The sequence below is a fragment of the Panicum hallii genome, chromosome 9 (genome assembly GCF_002211085.1).
Source record: "Panicum hallii strain FIL2 chromosome 9, PHallii_v3.1, whole genome shotgun sequence".
NCBI lineage: Eukaryota > Viridiplantae > Streptophyta > Magnoliopsida > Poales > Poaceae > Panicum > Panicum hallii.
The window spans coordinates 72,421,684-72,438,658 of record NC_038050.1 but is presented as its reverse complement, the minus strand read 5'-3'; the positions used below and the strand labels follow the sequence as shown (position 1 = coordinate 72,438,658).

The 16,975-nt window shown below is 51.2% G+C and overlaps 2 protein-coding genes across 3 annotated transcripts; one reads left to right on the top strand and one right to left on the bottom strand.

Annotated features, from left to right (window-relative positions):
- Positions 1 to 8,334: 8,334 nt before the first annotated feature.
- LOC112876915 (transcription factor RF2b-like) lies at positions 8,335 to 10,771 on the top strand. The gene is made up of 4 exons (XM_025941094.1): positions 8,335 to 9,265; positions 9,442 to 9,574; positions 9,669 to 9,753; positions 10,367 to 10,771. Exons 1-4 carry the CDS (start codon positions 8,463 to 8,465, stop codon positions 10,591 to 10,593), a joined length of 1,248 nt encoding a protein of 415 aa, XP_025796879.1. The 5' UTR covers positions 8,335 to 8,462; the 3' UTR covers positions 10,594 to 10,771.
- Positions 10,772 to 10,951: 180 nt separating this feature from the next.
- On the bottom strand, positions 10,952 to 15,930 carry LOC112876517 (A-kinase anchor protein 9). Of its 2 annotated transcripts, none has more exons than XM_025940645.1 (13): positions 15,533 to 15,930; positions 14,921 to 15,093; positions 14,735 to 14,835; positions 14,507 to 14,590; positions 14,270 to 14,373; positions 14,107 to 14,193; positions 13,489 to 13,691; positions 13,158 to 13,359; positions 13,021 to 13,071; positions 12,838 to 12,936; positions 12,668 to 12,727; positions 12,456 to 12,580; positions 10,952 to 12,347 (listed from the first exon to the last, which is right to left on the bottom strand). In XM_025940645.1, the coding sequence occupies exons 1-13, from the start codon at positions 15,749 to 15,751 to the stop codon at positions 11,228 to 11,230; spliced, it is 2,628 nt and encodes an 875-aa protein (XP_025796430.1). In that variant the 5' UTR covers positions 15,752 to 15,930; the 3' UTR covers positions 10,952 to 11,227. The 2 variants fall into 2 exon arrangements, with proteins under 2 accessions (XP_025796430.1, XP_025796431.1); XM_025940646.1 differs by having other exon boundaries at positions 12,456 to 12,577.
- Between the last annotated feature and the right edge of the window lie 1,045 nt (positions 15,931 to 16,975).

Below are 16,975 nucleotides of genomic sequence, written 5' to 3'. Positions count from 1 at the left end.
TAGTCCGAAGGACATTACAGTGAACTCAAACTGCCCGTAGCGGGTGACAAAGGCTGTTTTAGGGATGTCACTTTCTCTAATCTTGAGCTGGAAGTATCCTGACCTTAGATCGATCTTGGAAAAGTACTTGGCTCCCTTTAGCTGATCGAACAGGTCATCAATCCTGGGAAGAGGGTACTTGTTCTTAATGGTAACTTCATTCAGTGCCCGGTAATCCACACACATCCTCATACTCCCATCTTTCTTTTTGACAAATAGGACTGGGGCTCCCCAAGGCGACGAGCTTGGTCTGATGAAACCAATCCGTTGCAGTTCTTCTAGTTGCTTCTTTAATTCTGTCAATTCCGAGGCCGCCATCCTATAGGGTCTCTTGGCTATCGGAGAGGTTCCGGGAATAAGGTCTATGACGAATTCTATATCCCTATCCGGCGGCATACCGGGAAGCTCTTCAGGAAATACATCTGGGTATTCGTTTACTACCAGGACTCCTTCTAAGGGCTTGGCTTCCATGCTAAATACCATTGGGTCATATTTACTATCCCGGGTACGGCAGATCACTTGTACTCCTTCGTGGTTGGTTAAGTGTACCACTTTATCAGTGCAGCCTATGAGACCATTGTGTCGGCTTAACCAATCCATCCCAAGGATTACGTCTATTCCCCCAGGCTTAAGTACTACCAAATCTGCTAGAAAGTCTACCCCACTTAAATTGATCCTTACCCGTGAACAACCTAATTGGCAGTTGATGTCGCCTCCAGGCGTCCGGGTTAATAGGGGTGTTTTTAGTAGTACTGTAGGTATTTTGTGTTTCTCCACATAGCTCGAGGATATAAACGAGTGTGATGCTCCAGAATCAAATAATACTGTCGCCAGGGCTGAGTTGACTAAGTACTCACCGAGCACTACGCCCTGAGCTTCTTGAGCCTCCTGCGCGTCGATGTGGTTGACGCGGGCTCGTCCAAAGGATTGCTGCTTCAGCTGCTGGCTGCCGTCGTTGTTGCGGACGGGCACTCGGTTAGCACCAGTCAGGGCTGGTCTGGGCCCATTCACCGAGTTGGAGAAGGCTGATGTGGCCGGCTTGTTCTTGGCATAAGGGCAATTGGCAATATAATGCCCTATCTCACGGCAGTTGAAGCAGGCCCTAACATTGTTGTTGTCGGGGGCGACCTGGCTTGTATTGCTCTGCGGGGCCCTTGTGGTATTCTGGCTCCTGGGCGGGGCCTGTGGTCCTGTCACTTGCGACTGAGTCCTATACTGCATCGGGGCCTGAGATCTTGGTGCTATGTAGTTGGAGTTCCTCGGCTTTTGGAAGCGGTCCTGCTGGCGGGCCTTGCTCTCCAGGAATTTCCGCTTGTTGTCCTTCCGCTCTTCAGCTTTGGCCCTTTCCGTGAGGATAGCTTTGTTCATCAGGGTGTTGAAGTCCGGGTAGATCTGAGGGGTGAGAAGGGTCCGGAGTTCTGGGCTTAATCCCTTCTTGAACATGTCTTGTTTCTTATCGTCGTCGTTCACCTCCTCCGGTGCATAACGGGCCAACTCAATGAACCGGTGGGTGTATTCTTCCACCGTCATGCTTCCTTGCTGCAGTGCGCGGAATTCATCTGCCTTGCGTTTCATGGTGGCCGAAGGAATGTGATAGCGGCGGAACTCCCTTACGAATTCCTCCCATGTGATAGTAGAGGCATCTTCGGCCGCGGCACAATAATTTTCCCACCAAGATAATGCTGTTCCGGTGAGTTGGTGGGCTGCCAGAAGAACCTTGTCTCTGTCCTGGCATTCGAATGGCTCGAGTTTCCTCTGAATCACTCGTAGCCAGTCGTCTGCATCCAAAGGGTTGCATGATCCAGCAAAGGTGGGCGGCTTGGTCCTTAGAAAAGCTGTCAGTTTGTCATTCATGTTCTGCCCGCGTGGTTGCCGGTTAACAATGGCATTGGCCAGTGTTTCCAGTATGAGGGTCTGGTTATGGATTATCTGTGCCAAGTCTCCGAGGGGTGGGGGTGGTGGCAGTTGTTCTCCTTCTTGATTTTCCCCTCGGTTCTGGCTTACTTCTTGATCTGCCTGAGGGGGATTTTGCCCAGCAGGCTGGGCTCTGGCACCAGCAGCTGCGGGGTTCCGGCTACGGGAGGCGACGCTTCGGGGAGCCATCTGTGGATTGGGTAAAGTGGGGTTATGATTATGTGATGTTTAAGTTGTTTATTTCGTATATAAGGCAGAATCTACCTTCTGCCGGTAGTTATATAAACTAGTAGCACACAACAATTCAGCATACAACATTTCAAACAACAAGCAAAACAATTTTATTTCTGCAGGGGAGGTACAATCTGGGGGCGAGACTAGGTCTCGTACTACTCGTCCAGGGTCATGTCCAAGGGCACAACTTAAACAAAAGGGGCTGGGGGTACATCACTAGGCTGGCGTCGGTCATTCTACTCGCGGGGCCGGCCTTCTTCTGGGGTAGAGAGGGTGAGCAATCCTCCGCCGTTCTCTGGGTTTCCATCCGCCGAGGGTTGTGCAGCACCATCTCTTTCCGCGGCGGCAGCAGAACTTTCCGGGTTCTCGGATGGGGCTTGTGGGTTTCCAAAGAGTGTTCCCCATCCTATGACGGGTGTCCCGAGTAAAACATGGTCTTCTCCGATTGCCGGGACAGGTGTTCCGCTTTGGGTCCAATCTTGCATGCGCCGGTCTCGGGCTTGCCTGAGGCTCTCTTGGGCTACGGCTTCGCTACTGATCGCGGCTGCGGCTCTTGCTTCGGCGTGGGCGGCTTGGATCTGCCGTAGTCTCACTGCTAGCTCCGCTTGCTCAGCTCGATGGGTCTGCTCCCTTAGAAGGTTGGCTTGTTCATCGAAGAGCTGGTCCAGGGCGGCTAGGTAAGTAGCTACTTGGTACAGGGGGCCTTCTTCGTGGCGACGTCGTTCCAGATTTCTCATGCGTGCTTCCCAAACTGGGGTTCTGATGGCCGGCGGGAAAAACTTTGCTGGTGTGGGGGCGAGGTGTTCTTCAAAAATCCGGCACAAATAACGGAGTGCTTTTCTGATGGCCAAAGGGTAGGTGTCTTGGTGTCTAAACCCCGTGGCGGTCGCTCGCCAAGGCTGGATGTCGGGGTAGCGGTTGCTCCTGGCGATGACCAGGATCACCCTGCAGCGGAGGGTACCATGGTGCTCGTACTCTCGGCTGTAGTACCTTGGGCGCTCCGTAACGCCAAGGTCTTCCAGGGTGTTGATCAAAAGGCTGGGGAATCCAGGTGCGGCTTGGCAATCGCCCTGGGTCCATCCTTCCTCAGCCATCTGAAACAGTAACAGGGTAAAAACCAGTGGTGAGTGTTTGTGCAGAAAAATATCGAAGTCGGAACAAATCCTAGGGCTTGAAAGGGGTTTCGCTCCTAGGGTCACGTCCTACGGCCAGCCTACGGCTCTGATACCACCTGAAGCGTCCCCCCATCAGGGAAGACTTAAAAGTGTTGAATTATCAGTCCCAGGAGGCTGATAACACTTTTATTACATCAGATGGTACATCACCGTACAACTCTACGCGGTAATGGGCAGTGAAGCGCCACTATCGCGAGGATTATAACCAGAACCCACACAACTACACTAGCGACGAACAAAGGATCATCAGAGTCTTGCGCCATGCGGAATCCAACGGTGGCCTCAACCACAGGCAAGACTGGGTGCAGGACGAAACCCTACTCGTTGTCTTCGGGGACGTAGTCTGGGTCTTCCACTGTAAAAATAGGAATGGGGTGAGTACAAACGTACTCAGCAAGTCCAATCACACCCACGGAGGGGGGGTAATACAGGAATTAATGCAAAGGGCAATCCAAGGATACGGTTAGGGTTTATTTGCGGAAAACTCAGTTATATGCAAGGGTTCATTTTGAAAACACTTTTCAAAACAAGTTTTTCCAATACCAAGAAGCACACGATGTTGATCCACACAGGATCCCAGTTTTAAACTGCTACCGGACTCCCCGTCCGCCGTAGCACACGGCACAACTGCCGGACACTTTTCCAAACAACTCACACTAGCCCATCCATTCCCAAGATAAACACTAGTTATGTGACCACACCATAACTTGCCCAATACCGTGGGCACGGCTATTCGAATAGATTTTCAACTCTGCAGAGGTGTGCAACTTTACCCACAGGTGGGGTACCACAGCACGAACACCTTAGTGCCGGTGCAGATCCCAACAAAGCCATTACCCACCTTAGCTAGACCTGACTAGCCACCACGGGATCCATCAAGGGGTCATTCGACCTATCACCGAGGTTTAACCGGGGCATAAGTCACACAGAGCTTATCCCGTCTCCTTGATCACCCGTTGCTCTCAGCTCTCCTGATGGCTATCAGGCTAACTAGTGGGATTTATGCTAAGCCGTTGCCCATACAACGGTCAAGTGGTTCGCACGACAAGAAGCTAGGTGAGATGTCACATCAACTCGGTCCTTAGGGGTGACAGGATGGATATCTCCCTTCCTCGCTCAACCACACAGGTACGAGCACACCAACGGCAATTCACACAGAAATGCCATCCATCCCGTCTAACTCGTCTTTCAAAACCACATTGTATCCCTTCCCACACACACACACATTTTCTTTATAAAATCAGGTGGTCAAGGTAGGGTTATCTCAAACAAGGGTGGCTATCCTACCATGTTTTCAGCACGCAAAACCATGCAATTTTATAAAACAGGCCACTGGGTTGTGTTTATAAAAACTAGGACAGAAACATGCATCAAAGGGCGGAATTGAACTTGCCATCGTCAAACCCTTGCGGGAAGTCCTGATCGAAGCACTGTCCTTCGGGTTCGGGGTCGCAGTACTGGTCCTCAGTTGCTTGGTCGCGGTCGGGAACCTCGTCGTTCACTCCGTGTCCTACGACGCAAACAAACAGACACACAATCAACCGAAGGAGCTAAAAGCTTTTACCGATAGGCTTGAATCGGAAATAATTTGGTTACGGAGTTAGGGGCAATATCTCTGGGTGGTTTCTTAATGGCATAGCTAAAACTATACCAGAAGCGGAGTGGTAAAGTTTCGGATCAATCGGAGGTCGTTTCGCACATAAAATGACGCGCTAAAGGCGGTTCCAGGGCTTAAACGGGGGTCCAGGGGCTCATTCGCGATTATATGAAAAGAGTAAGGGTCTATTCGCGAATCCTAGAATTTTCCCTAGTCATGCTAAAAGGTTGTCAAGTATATCTGGGTGTATGCATTGGAGGGTTCAAATCGAAATAACAAAACATGCGGGGTTTCATCTGTAAAAGGGAATGGACAGGGGTGCTCCTAGGGGGGTTTTCTTTGGAAAAACAGGAAAGGGGGAGGGGGTTTTGGGCAAATGACCCCTTCTTCCACCTCTCCTCCCCGTGACTGAAACAGAGGAGGGGATGGGGGGCTCGGCGCCGGCCTATTCCGGCGGTCAAGGCCCCGGGCTGCTCGGGTGAGAGGGGGAAAAGAGGGAGGGGGCGCGGGGAACCCATCCCCGGCCTCACCTTGGCTCGGGCTGCAGCAAGGGGGGCTGCCCACGGGAGCTTGCGGCGGCGGGCAGAGGTGCCCGTGGGGGCGGCGCTAGAGCGGTGGAGGCGGGGAGCCAGGTGGCGGGGCAGGGTGTGGGGGTGCCGAGGCGCGGGGGAGGGCTACTTATAGGCGGCCGCGTGGAGGAGCGATGGGGGTCGGTGGGAAGGGCCGGCGGGCGGTGCGGGCGCCATTAATGGCGCCCCGGCCGCTTGCGGCCGTCGCGACGCGGTGGTGCAGGACGGCGGCGGTGTGCGGCAGCGTGCGGCGCGGCCAATCGACGGGCGGTGCGGCACGCGCGGGGGTGGGCGCATGTGGGCGCCGTGCGGCACGGCGAGCGGCGCGGCACGCGCGTGCGCGTGCACTGGTGGCGCGACACAGCGCGGCCGGGGGGCGCGGGTACGGCGCGGCTGGGCAGGAGCTCGCGCGCGGCCACGCGGGGCACGCGGGGGCGAGCGCGTGCGCGGCACGGTGGCGCGCGGCGTGGGGGTGCTCGGGAGCAGAGGCAGGGGAAGGAGGGGAGAGGAGAGGAGAGAAGGGAAAAGGAAGAAGGGAGGAAAAAGGGAAAAAAAAGAGAAAGGAAAAAAAAAGGGAGGAAAGGAAAGGAAAGAAAGAAAGAGAGAGAGATTGGAAAAAAAAGAAAAGAAAAGAGAAAGAGGGGAAGGCGTGCCGGCGCCGGTCGCGGCGGCGACCGCGGCCGGTCGGCCACGCGCGCGCGGGGATTCGCGCGCGGCACGAGGAGCGCCGGCGCAGAACGCGGCGGGTGATCGCGTGCGGGTCGGCCACGCGTGCTCGGCGTTCGCGCGCTGCGCGAGGAAAAGAGTCGCGCCAGCGCTATTCGCGGAAAGCGGTCTTGTGTGAGTGGTGCGGGATTGGGACGGCGGTCAAGTCCGCTGTCGGTCGTCAAGGGTTAGAGTTAGGGTTTGACGACGAATGGTTTTTCATTGAAACATTTTAGCGCGTGGTTTAATTTGGTAAGTTTTCAGGGCGTCACAGATACATACAAAGGCTGAGGAGGAAGATCTCAGGATCTGAGGCATTTAAGGCTCTAATGTGTACGTTATTTAATATGTCGCCAGGTCCACCTGTCGGGACCCCGCTCATTGTACGCACTCCCCTTGAGCCTATAAAAAAGAGAGCGCGTACGTTAGAACACAGGTCCACACACACACACCAAGTTTCGCAGACACACACAAGTCTTCTCGAACACATAAGGAATACAACACACAGTGGACGTAGGGTTTTACGCTCCGGCGGCCTGAACCAATCTAAACCCTTGCGTGCTTCTCGTGTTCATACGCCTCTAGATCGAGCATCCCTTGACTTACCCCAAACTCATCCTAAACTAGGATTAGGCGGGTGCACTCCGCCATCCGGCTGGAGAAATCCTCCGACAGCTAGCCACATGCCACCGGCCTGCCGGGGACGGCGGTGCGACTTTGTGGCCTGTGGGATAGCGAGCGCCACCAAACAAGAAAAGCGAGGACGGGAGAGGAGGGCACGCTTACCGGCGAGAAGGGGCGGGAGAACGTGGGCGTCGAACGGGATGCGGTCGTCGTTGCCGTCGCGGTGGTTGCCGTGTCTCGCCGCCACGCCATGCCGTCGCCTTGCGCGCCATCGCCCTCGATCCGGATTGGATCCGGAGGGCAAGACGTGGGGATTGAATCCGGGGCCGGGGGGGGGGGGGGCAGGCCGAACTGGGTCCGTTTCCAATCCAGGCTGCCCAAAACGAACAACGCTTCCGGACCAGATCTGGTTGCAAACCGGGCCACTTCGTTCCAACCGGAACAGAAGCCGTTCGAACGAGGCCTTATACGTCTCCTCCCAAAGTGATGCCAGCTAGTACTTGTGAACGTACTGTATTTCCCATCATTAATACTACAGTGGACTGGGCTAACAATTAATTACAGCTGATTATTTATTTATTCGTGTCATGTAGCTAGTGGTGTATGCCTTGCAGAATTACAGTCCACATTGCAAAAACGGCGAGTTACTGAGAGCCGTTTATTTCACTGTAACACCCAACGCGTCCTTAGGATCGATCGGCAATGCTGGATCCAGAGATCACGTAGAAAAAGAAACTTTTACCATCTTTTTTCTCTCTCTCATAGAAAGCCGATTCCAGCTCCTTGTGAGATTGTTTCTTGCTACCGATGCACTGAACCGGACTAGCTAGTAACCGTGTGAAGCAACCGTATCCTACGCGTTGCCGTTGCGTTACTGTTCACACTGCTCAAACGGAAAGTTCACATGCAACCTATGATCACCTATCAGAATGACAGAATCGGCAGCAATGCCGGATCCAAGAACGATCTGGGGAATGCAGATTTCTGTTCTGCCGTACAGCATATCATCTTGCGACGAAGGCAGAGGAGGCGGCCGATCATCAGGTCCCAGCTGGCACATCGCAAAGACAGACCAGAAGCTGCTGTGCTCGTACAGGGGTTTTGTTCAAACCCGCATGAATGCGTGTCTTGACGGCGCTCCTGCAGGGCAAGGCCAAAGCAGCAGGCCGCCGCCCCCACACCGCGGCCGGCTGGCGAGCCTGCCCAAGGCACCAAGAGTGGCGCGTAGCGAGGCACCGGGCGAGCGCACCAAGGAACGCGACGAGGCCGAGCCAAAACCAAGACCCAATGCCATGCCCAGATGAAATAGCGAGCGGCAGGGCACGTCCACGGCAAAGGCAACCCCACCGCACGCGGAGCAGCGGGCATCCCCCACCACCTCCCTGAGATCGTCACCAAACGGCGATTAAATACCCTTAAAAGCGCCCGCGCCCGCGCCCGCCCGAGCCAAACATACACGCACCCCCGGCCGGCCCGCGTTCCATTCGATTCCGCCGCCGCGCTGCGTCGCGGAAGTGCCTGCACCGCCCAGGCCGCGACGCCGCCTCGCCCGCCCGTGCTTCCGTGAACGCGCGGGGATCCCTCGATCGCGCGCCGAGGCCGAGCATGAACGGCGTCGGCGACGCGCACGCGGCCGCGATGATGCAGCACCAAGTGCAGGCGCGGGTGCAGCAGCAGCAGCAGCTGGGGGTGTCGCTGCCGATGGCGACGTCCTTCGCGCCCGAGCCGGCCAGCGCCAAGCCGAGGCCGCCGGGGCTGCCGCCGACGCCGCCCCCGGCGTTCGGCGGGCAGCGGCCCTCGCCGGGGGACGCGTGCATGGAGGTCGACGCCACGGCGGCGCGCAAGGCGCACCACCGCCGGTCCCGCAGCGACGTCCCGTTCGGGTACTTCCCGCCGGCGTCAGGGGGAGTGCAGCTCCCGCCGCCCAAGGTGGAGGCCGGCTGGGGCCACCACGGCGGCGACGCGGACGACCTGTTCAACGCGTACCTCAACCTGGAGGGGCTGGACGGGCTCAACTCCTCCGACGAGCGCCACGACGACGGGGACAGCCGCGGGAGCAGCATGAAGACCAACGGCGCCGACAGCAGCGAGAACGAGTCGGAGGAGTGCGCCGCCGACAGCCGCGCAGGGATTCGCCTCTGGGGCGGCGAGGGGCTCAAGAGGAGCGCCGCCGGGGAGCCCGCCGGCGCGCCCATGGCACGCCACGCCAGGAGCCTGTCCATGGACAGCCTCATCGGGAAGCTCAACTTCTCCGCCGGCGCCACGGCCAACGGAGGCGTCATGCCGGGGCCCAACAGGTTCAGCCTCGAGTTCGGCAGCGGCGAGTTCACCCCCGTCGAGATGAAGAAGATCATGGCCGACGAGAAGCTGACCGAGATGGCGCTCGCCGACCCCAAGCGCGTCAAGAGGTACGACGTAATTACTGCCACCACCACTTTGATCTTAAATTCTTGAGCTCTCGCACTCCTCCATTGTTCTCCGAATCGATCGACCTTGCAAAATGCTTAGTGATTACAATGTGCCATTATTATGAAATGGTTTGACTGATCGAGTTGTGTGTTCTTGCGTGATCGTTCATTCGTAGGGTGCTGGCCAACAGGCAGTCGGCGGCGCGGTCCAAGGAGAGGAAGATGCGCTACATTGCGGAGCTGGAGCAGAAGGTGCAGATCCTGCAGACGGAGGCCACCACTCTCTCCGCCCAGCTCACGCTTCTCCAGGTACCTAGCTCTAATTCCTCTCCCGTTATCTTGTGCATTTTTCCTCGATCAATCACTACATTCGATTCACACAGTTCTTAACATTTTTCTGCAGCGCGACTCGGCGGGGATCGCGACGCAGAACAACGAGCTCAAGTTCCGGCTGCAGGCAATGGAGCAGCAGGCGCAGCTGCGTGACGGTGCGTCTCCGATCTCACCTGCATACTTCCTTCTTGCTGTGTTCGTCAACGTCCGTGCGAAGCACTATATAGCTTGTAGCTATAGTCTTGGATAAGTTAGCCGAAGAAATTATTATCATCCCAATCCCATTGAAGTTGACGTTGACATGTTGGCTTGTCCTAGTTCGTGTGCCCACGGCTCCGGATTGTGGGTGAGAGCTCGTGTTGGCATTTGGAGGTAGCCCGGTTGGTAGTTGGTGGTTGGCTTTTCTATAATAATCCCTCGCGCAATACCGGTAGTCGTTAGCATGTACTCCTACTAGTCTACTAGTAGTGTCTAGGAAGATGTGCAAACCATGATCCGAGAACCAAGATTTGCCTGGTGTTTTGTTTAGTCTCTCACCCTTTCTTCAGATAAACTATGTGGTCTCTCTGCTCATGTTAGTGTTCAGCATTTAGGAGTATCTAAAAAATGCAGCAGCCACAGACATGATAACATATCAACATGCGCTTTCAATTCAGAGGACATATGTCAGCTATTTGAGTTTAGGTGGTAGCAACATGTTAGTTCATGGTCTAATTCTTCTTACTTTTTTGGAGGTTGAGAATCATATTTTATTGTCTTCTTGAACAGCACTGAATGAGGCACTGACAGCCGAGGTCCAGCGCCTGAAACTCGCGACTGCAGAGCTCGGCGATTCTTGCTCGTCCAACAATCTAGCCCAGCAGCTCCAACTCAGTGCTCAGGACCAGATGTTTCAACTGCAGCATCAGCAGCAGCAGGCTACACCGATCCCGTTTTACCAGCTGCAGCAGGCACAGCAGAACGGCGCAGGGAAGAACCAGGACCCAACGGAATGAGCTCGGAGGCATTGTCGACTGCTTCATGGGGAAAAACAAAAGGAATATCGGTCTAGATGAACTGAAAGAATTTGATGTCCTAACTCATTGGTTTTTAAATGTCGTTAATAATCACCGTGTATTTTTCCAGGTGATGAACCTGCCTGTACTTCTCTATGTTTATTTATTCTTTGGATGATACAGCTGTTGTTTGTTACCAAACTGATCAAAGTGTAGCTGATTCATATTCTTTTGTACAACTAGTATATCGCTTTGGTTGATGTTTTCTGGAGCTTGGTACCTCAGTATGCAAATAAATATTTATCAGCACTGTAACGCTATTTCGATTGCATTTGCTGTTTGGTAAGTGCACTGCCAGTTTCAAGATGCAACACATCTTTTATGAACTTTATTGCAACATAGGGTTGCTAGATTAAAAATGGAACACCAGATCCCATGGGTAATCTCGATATGCCAAGAGAAACCATCTGCGCCAAACATGACACTTCACTTGGTATCAATATACACATATAGATAAACTAGAAAAAGAAGTGGAAAAAAATACATGCATGCAACACCATGATACAACCTCATATGTGAAAGGTACACAAAAAAAAGTTCTAACTATTTACAAGGAAAGTTGACTCCTTTTAACCTACCCAACAGAATCCTCAACCATAGGCTCCTCGCTGTCATCATCTGTATCAACTTCCTCGCTGCCTTCATCTGTCTCGGCATCAGACATTGGCTCGTCATTTCCACCGCCACTTCTCGGCATTTGCCTTTTGAATTCAGGATCAACAATTCCAATCATGGCACTAAGGGCACGATGCTGATCAGTTACTTTGGAAACGACTCGGTCAGCATTATTCTGACTCCCAGCCGCTTGGCCCTCCGAGTTCACCAAAGTTAGCAAAGCATCAGCAGCCGTGCTACCTCCAATATCAACATCCTGCCCCACAGCATCATCAGCATCTTCCAAGCTCCTAGGCGATTCGTTTTCACCATTTACAGATGGAGCTGTTTCCACTGCCCAGCTTCCAGCGACCTCAGAGGTCAACAGATCAGCTGTTCCGATAGCTCCAACATGTGTGTCCTCCCGTTTGCTCTCGGAGCAACCATCCTCATGCTTATCTTCAGAACAGTGGCCAATGCCATCTTTGGGGATTGGAAGAGGGTCCTGATTTTCTTGTGGCTGCACTCCATCTTTGAGCAAAGTGGTAGGTTCCTCATTTTCTTGAGGCTGCGCTTCATCCTCTAGCGGCATAGTCTCTCCTCCCATATTGTCACATCTTTGATCATCGCAGCCAACATTACCAGCTTGACTTTCTGTCTCAGGAACTTGCTCAGTATCTGTTACCTCCTTCTCAGGAGCTGTAGAAACAGGATTTCCATGAAAGCCAGGCCTTAATCCTTCCTGTGACCTTTCTGGACTGGAGCACTCAAGACCTTGAGTGCTGCCACCTTCGGCAGTAGCATCAGCGTGCTGCTCAATCATGCTGGCATCTTCATCACTAGAACTATGCTCACTCACTTGGGTATTCTGTGTGGAAGCACTTGGAGCTTCCACTGTATTTTTTGAGCAACCTACCGGCTTCACACGGGCATCATCAGTGGTTAATGGCACTTTATTGAGATCAACACTCATTAAGGTATTCTCATAGTTCTCTTCATCCTCCAAAGTTCTCTGCATAGCTTTCAGCTGTTCCTGCTGTTTTGCAAACAGAGAAGAGATTTCTTCTGTAGTTGAATAGAAAGCACGCAGCTGAGTCTCTCTGCAATAAGCAACAAAGGGGGGAAAATACAAAGGGATTATACATAACTTGTAGTGATACACTTGGGATTCTTATTACGGCTATACAAAACTGAAACACGGTTCTTACCGTAAAATAATCCGTTCTCTAGCTCCTTGATACCTCTGCTTCTCAATTGATAGATCTCTAATTGTTGCAGCTATTTCAAGTTCAAGAGCTGAGACCTTTGCCCATGCTTCTTCCCGAGCAGCCTGCTACCAAAACGATACACATTTGTCAGCTTGTAAGTAAAGGAGAGAAACCTAATATGCATGCTCATTTGACTGGAACATGTCTTGTACCTTCTCATTTTCAAGTTCTTTCTTCAGTTTCCTTAGTTCAGTTTCAAGATTATCTGATTTCTGCAATTGCAAGGGGGCAGAAGGGGGTGAGATATTATCAGCAGCTAAAAAGAAAACTATTTACTTAGATGTAATAATTACTTAAGTCCACCATGCACACTGCTTGGTACCTTTTGATTGTTAGCCGATACTAGCTGCTCATCTTGAAGTCGAGCCTCCAACTCTCTTACTTTTTTCTCAGATGTTACAAGATTATCTCGAGCATCTTCCTGCATGAGAGGATCAGAGAACAAATAACTGAAGTCCATCAAAGGAATGAAAGAATTTGAAGTAATCATTGTGAAAAAGCATACCAGCTTGGACCTCAATGTTTCCATGAGCAAACGGGTTTCCTTTTCTGATTCCTGGAAGCAGAAATGGAATGTTATTGCAATATCTGATGTTAAAGACATGACCTCCAGATCAGACTATAATTGGAGAAAGGTAGAACCTGAAGTTTGCTAATAACTTCTTTTTGTTCATTTTGTTGTCTAAGGTAAGACTCCGCTTGTCTCTTAATTTCTTCTTGAGCCTCAGCTTGCACCCTATGCAATGCAGATTTCAAGTCCTGTGCAGCCTTATCACGTTCCTCTCTTCTTAAGTTACGCTCCTCACTTAGCTGTCCCTCAAGCTCACATATAATTGCTTTCTGGCTGGAAACATTTCAAATCCCAGATATATGAGATCCTCATATAATAGTAAATGAAGCATGGAAAGAGATGAACAAAGTTCTTTGTATTCTCAAATGGTAAGAAATTGATATCACAGGGAATGCAGAATACCTCAAAATTATCTCATCAGCATCGGCACGTGATTGCATAGATGCCCTAAGCCTTTCATCCAAGTCTTTAATGGAATTCTGTAACTCTGTATTTGATGTACTGAGTGAATCTAGTTGCTTCTGTTTCTCCTCAAGTGCCAACCGAAGAGATTTAGTTTGATCAAGATAAGAACTCGATGTAGTTTGTCTCAGCTCCTCAAGCTCCTACATCATCCGATTTGTAAAAGCTAAGTTACACAGAAAGGCGACAAGACAACGATGAGTACAATCTTCAAGCAAGTAGAAACCTGATCTTTGACGACATAAGGAAAATTTTAACAGAGAATGCAATGAATATTCCATCTCCCAGATAAATAGGTATAAACTTCAGTGAATATACTCAATATAGGAATACTTTATCAATGATACATTGATAACTATGTAGGCAATTTAACAAACAATAGTGGAACATCATTGTCAAGTAGATTTGAGAGACATTTAGAATTTTTAAGTGATACTGGGCCCTGAAGTACAAGAGGGAAATTATTTATGCTAGGAGAAACATAACACTGAAAAAAAAGAAAAAAAAGAAAACACTTCATGTAAAGAACAGGAGAGGGGACATAGAAGTAATGTATACCTTCCCGTGCTGCGCTTGGGCCACTTTTATTTCAGTTCTCAAAGTCTCAATTGTCACAACATGTGCCTCAAGTTGTTCCCTGAGATCCTGCATCAGTTTAAGCTAATAAGGTCAGCAAATTATTAGGACAGAAAACTATTGTCAATTGAAGGAGCCAACTTACAGCATTAGATTTTTCTAGTCTCCGGACATCATCTAGTGAAACAGGACCATCAGGAGAACCAATACCAAGACCCTTTAGCCTCTTGCTTCCAGAACCACCCTCCTCTTCAGGATCAAACAAAAATAGTGGTACGTATATCAAAACTTGTAACATAGTCATTATCACAAACCAGAAGATAGCCAACAAAAATCTCAACATAGCCATGATCACCAAACGACAAGATAGCAAACTCCTCACCTGACTTCCTTTTAAGAATGGTGGCCCCATTCTCTAAGCAACTGATTGCATTAACTTCACGGTAGACAAATGAATAGGAAGCATCTGCAAAAGCAAGATACAAGATGAATTGAAGGTTTGCAACATCAATCACAAGAGAAATTGCAATAACATCGTACTAGCAAATGAATATCTACCCTAGTGAACCAACTACAGACTAATGAAATTCGAAGGAGCAAAGAATCTTACCATTTTGAGGTGATATAAATGATATAATGTCACCATGATTAAGCTTGACTGGGGATGCATTTTTCTTGACCCTTTTCCAGTTGACGAAAGTGCCATTTGAGCTGCAGAAGCACAAGAGATTAGATCAACAAAAGAAAGAAAAGGAAATGAAACTGATAGATACAGAAAGATCCAAAGAAGAAAAACCTTGTGTCCTTGAGGAAAACAGGGACAGGCTCATGGCGGTTCAGCTCCCCCAATACAGTGTCCTTGTATATCCTGCAATGTGTTGAACTTATTTGTGGATCAGAAATCTGGAAGCGGTCCTCGACGCAGCGTCCTAGGCAGTGCTCATCAGCGCTCAAAAGGATGTTAATTCCCTTCAGTTGATTCAAGGAACTTTAATCAGATGGATGAAGAAATATATCCCTCATAATTGCAATGTTAGCTAGCACAAGGCTAGCTCAATAAAAGACCATGAATTTCCTTAAGGCATTGAATGAAAAGCATAATTAACGATAACAAAAAAACAGTCTGAACTTTCTCCAGGTGCAGAGAAGCTTATTATACACTCGGTAATTGGTGAAGCCAAAACACAAAATATTGCTTTGCGCCAATGATGCAAGCCAGAGTCACTGCTTCTGCTAGGCTAGCGGCGCCGTCAACGGATAAAGCACATGACCAGAAACATGAATGATCCAACAAACGTTTCCATGGACAGCAATGCAGGCAAATACAAAGACAGGAGCACAGATCAGTGACGTCAGTGCTTGGGTTTTAGGGTTAGGGTTTAACTTAAGGGAGGGGAGGGGAAAGGACCTGGGGCCGGAGGCGGGCCTTCTTGGAGATGGCGGTGAGGACGGCCCAGACGCCCGGCTCGGTCTCCTGGATAGGCTGGTCGGCGAACTTGCGCGCCACCGCGCGCATCTCGTCGTGGGAGACGGTAGCCTTGGGCGGCATGGGCGCGCAGCAGGAGGCCTCGTCCTTGGCCGCAAACTTGGGCGTCACCACGGGCTCGCCGGTCGGCTCCGGCGCCATTGCGCGCGCGCCGGATCCCGCCTCCCGAGCCGCGCGCCGTGGCGGGGGAGCGGGAGGGAAGCCGCCCCCCGGGTCGCGGGAAGGAACGGCCGAGCGGTCGGAGGGGATTGGAACTGGCGGGTGGGGGACCGGAACCCAGGGAGAGTGGGAGTTGGTGAGCGGCGTCAGGGCGGACGGGCTGTGGAGGGAGTCGGGGGGCCTGCGGAGTTCGCGCGGGGGCCGGGGTATAAATCGTGGGGATTTGCGCGGGTGATGGTTGGATCGGCTGGGCCGTTGGATGGGGATCGAGCGGGTTGCCGAGTCCGGGAAGAGGACCGGGTGTGGTGTGTCGAGGAAGGAGCCGCGCTAGATAGATGCCTGGTGGGTCGTGGGCCCAAACGGACTGGGATCACGGGAGATCTCCATGGGCTTCCATTGGAAACTGGCATCTCGCTGACTTCTTCAATCTTCATGTGCCTTGGCAGCTCTTGCAAGATGAAACATTTCACATTGAACTCACTCAGAAATACATAAATGCTCCACCAGTTTGGAAGAAAAATAAAATGAAAGTCCTATTAATATGCATTTGTACAAGATAAACTCCACTCTACATTTTGTGCTGTGTTTTGAAAAAAAAAATCTTCTCTTTTTTGAAGTGAGGAAAAAGTTTCCCCTTTGCAAGGAGTACGGCTTCACCGGTTGAATGAGGGTGCCAATTCACTGACGGTGCCAATTCCTATGGGCCATCCCAAGCTTCCTCCTGGAGAAGAGTCTTTCGTTACGGATGAGAATGAGAACCGGAAGGCCACTGCTGATGAAAAATACGTGTGGACATACACGTCACCAGAGTTCCCTATGCTGCAGCCTGCAGGTGAGTTGAAGGCCATGACATGAGTGGGTGACATGGCAACTTTACTGATGCTATCTTATTTTGGCATGATAGGAAAATTGTTACAAACCTTCCCTTTCCGTTGCATTGGTGGTGCAGTGAAGATTGAGCTGCTGGGAAGAATAGAGAAACAAGCTTCAGATCATAAGTATACCATATGGTAAGTTCTCAATCTTCTGATTTTCTATGTTGATTGATCACCTGTTTTCTTTTTCATGGTTCTCTTCGCACAAAGTGGCAGTGTCATAATTTAGTTCAGATGAGTGAAGTGCAAACAGTAGCTGTTTCTGGTTTTGCAACTCTACTTGTTCTGGTTTTGCTCCGCTCTTGGCTTCTTCCTTATCCTCTGACACTCC

Bases quoted from the DNA above. Each gene is read 5' to 3' on its own strand.
- LOC112876915 (XM_025941094.1), top strand. From the start codon at position 8,463: ATGAACGGCGTCGGCGACGCGCACGCGGCCGCGATGATGCAGCACCAA. The intron at 9,266-9,441 runs GTACGACGTAAT...GTTCATTCGTAG, and splicing joins GACCCCAAGCGCGTCAAGAG to GGTGCTGGCCAACAGGCAGT. The intron at 9,575-9,668 runs GTACCTAGCTCT...ATTTTTCTGCAG, and splicing joins CCCAGCTCACGCTTCTCCAG to CGCGACTCGGCGGGGATCGC.
- LOC112876517 (XM_025940645.1), bottom strand. From the start codon at position 15,751: ATGGCGCCGGAGCCGACCGGCGAGCCCGTGGTGACGCCCAAGTTTGCG. The intron at 14,374-14,506 runs GTGAGGAGTTTG...TTGATCCTGAAG, and splicing joins CATTCTTAAAAGGAAGTCAG to AGGAGGGTGGTTCTGGAAGC. The intron at 14,194-14,269 runs GTAAGTTGGCTC...AAACTGATGCAG, and splicing joins GACTAGAAAAATCTAATGCT to GATCTCAGGGAACAACTTGA.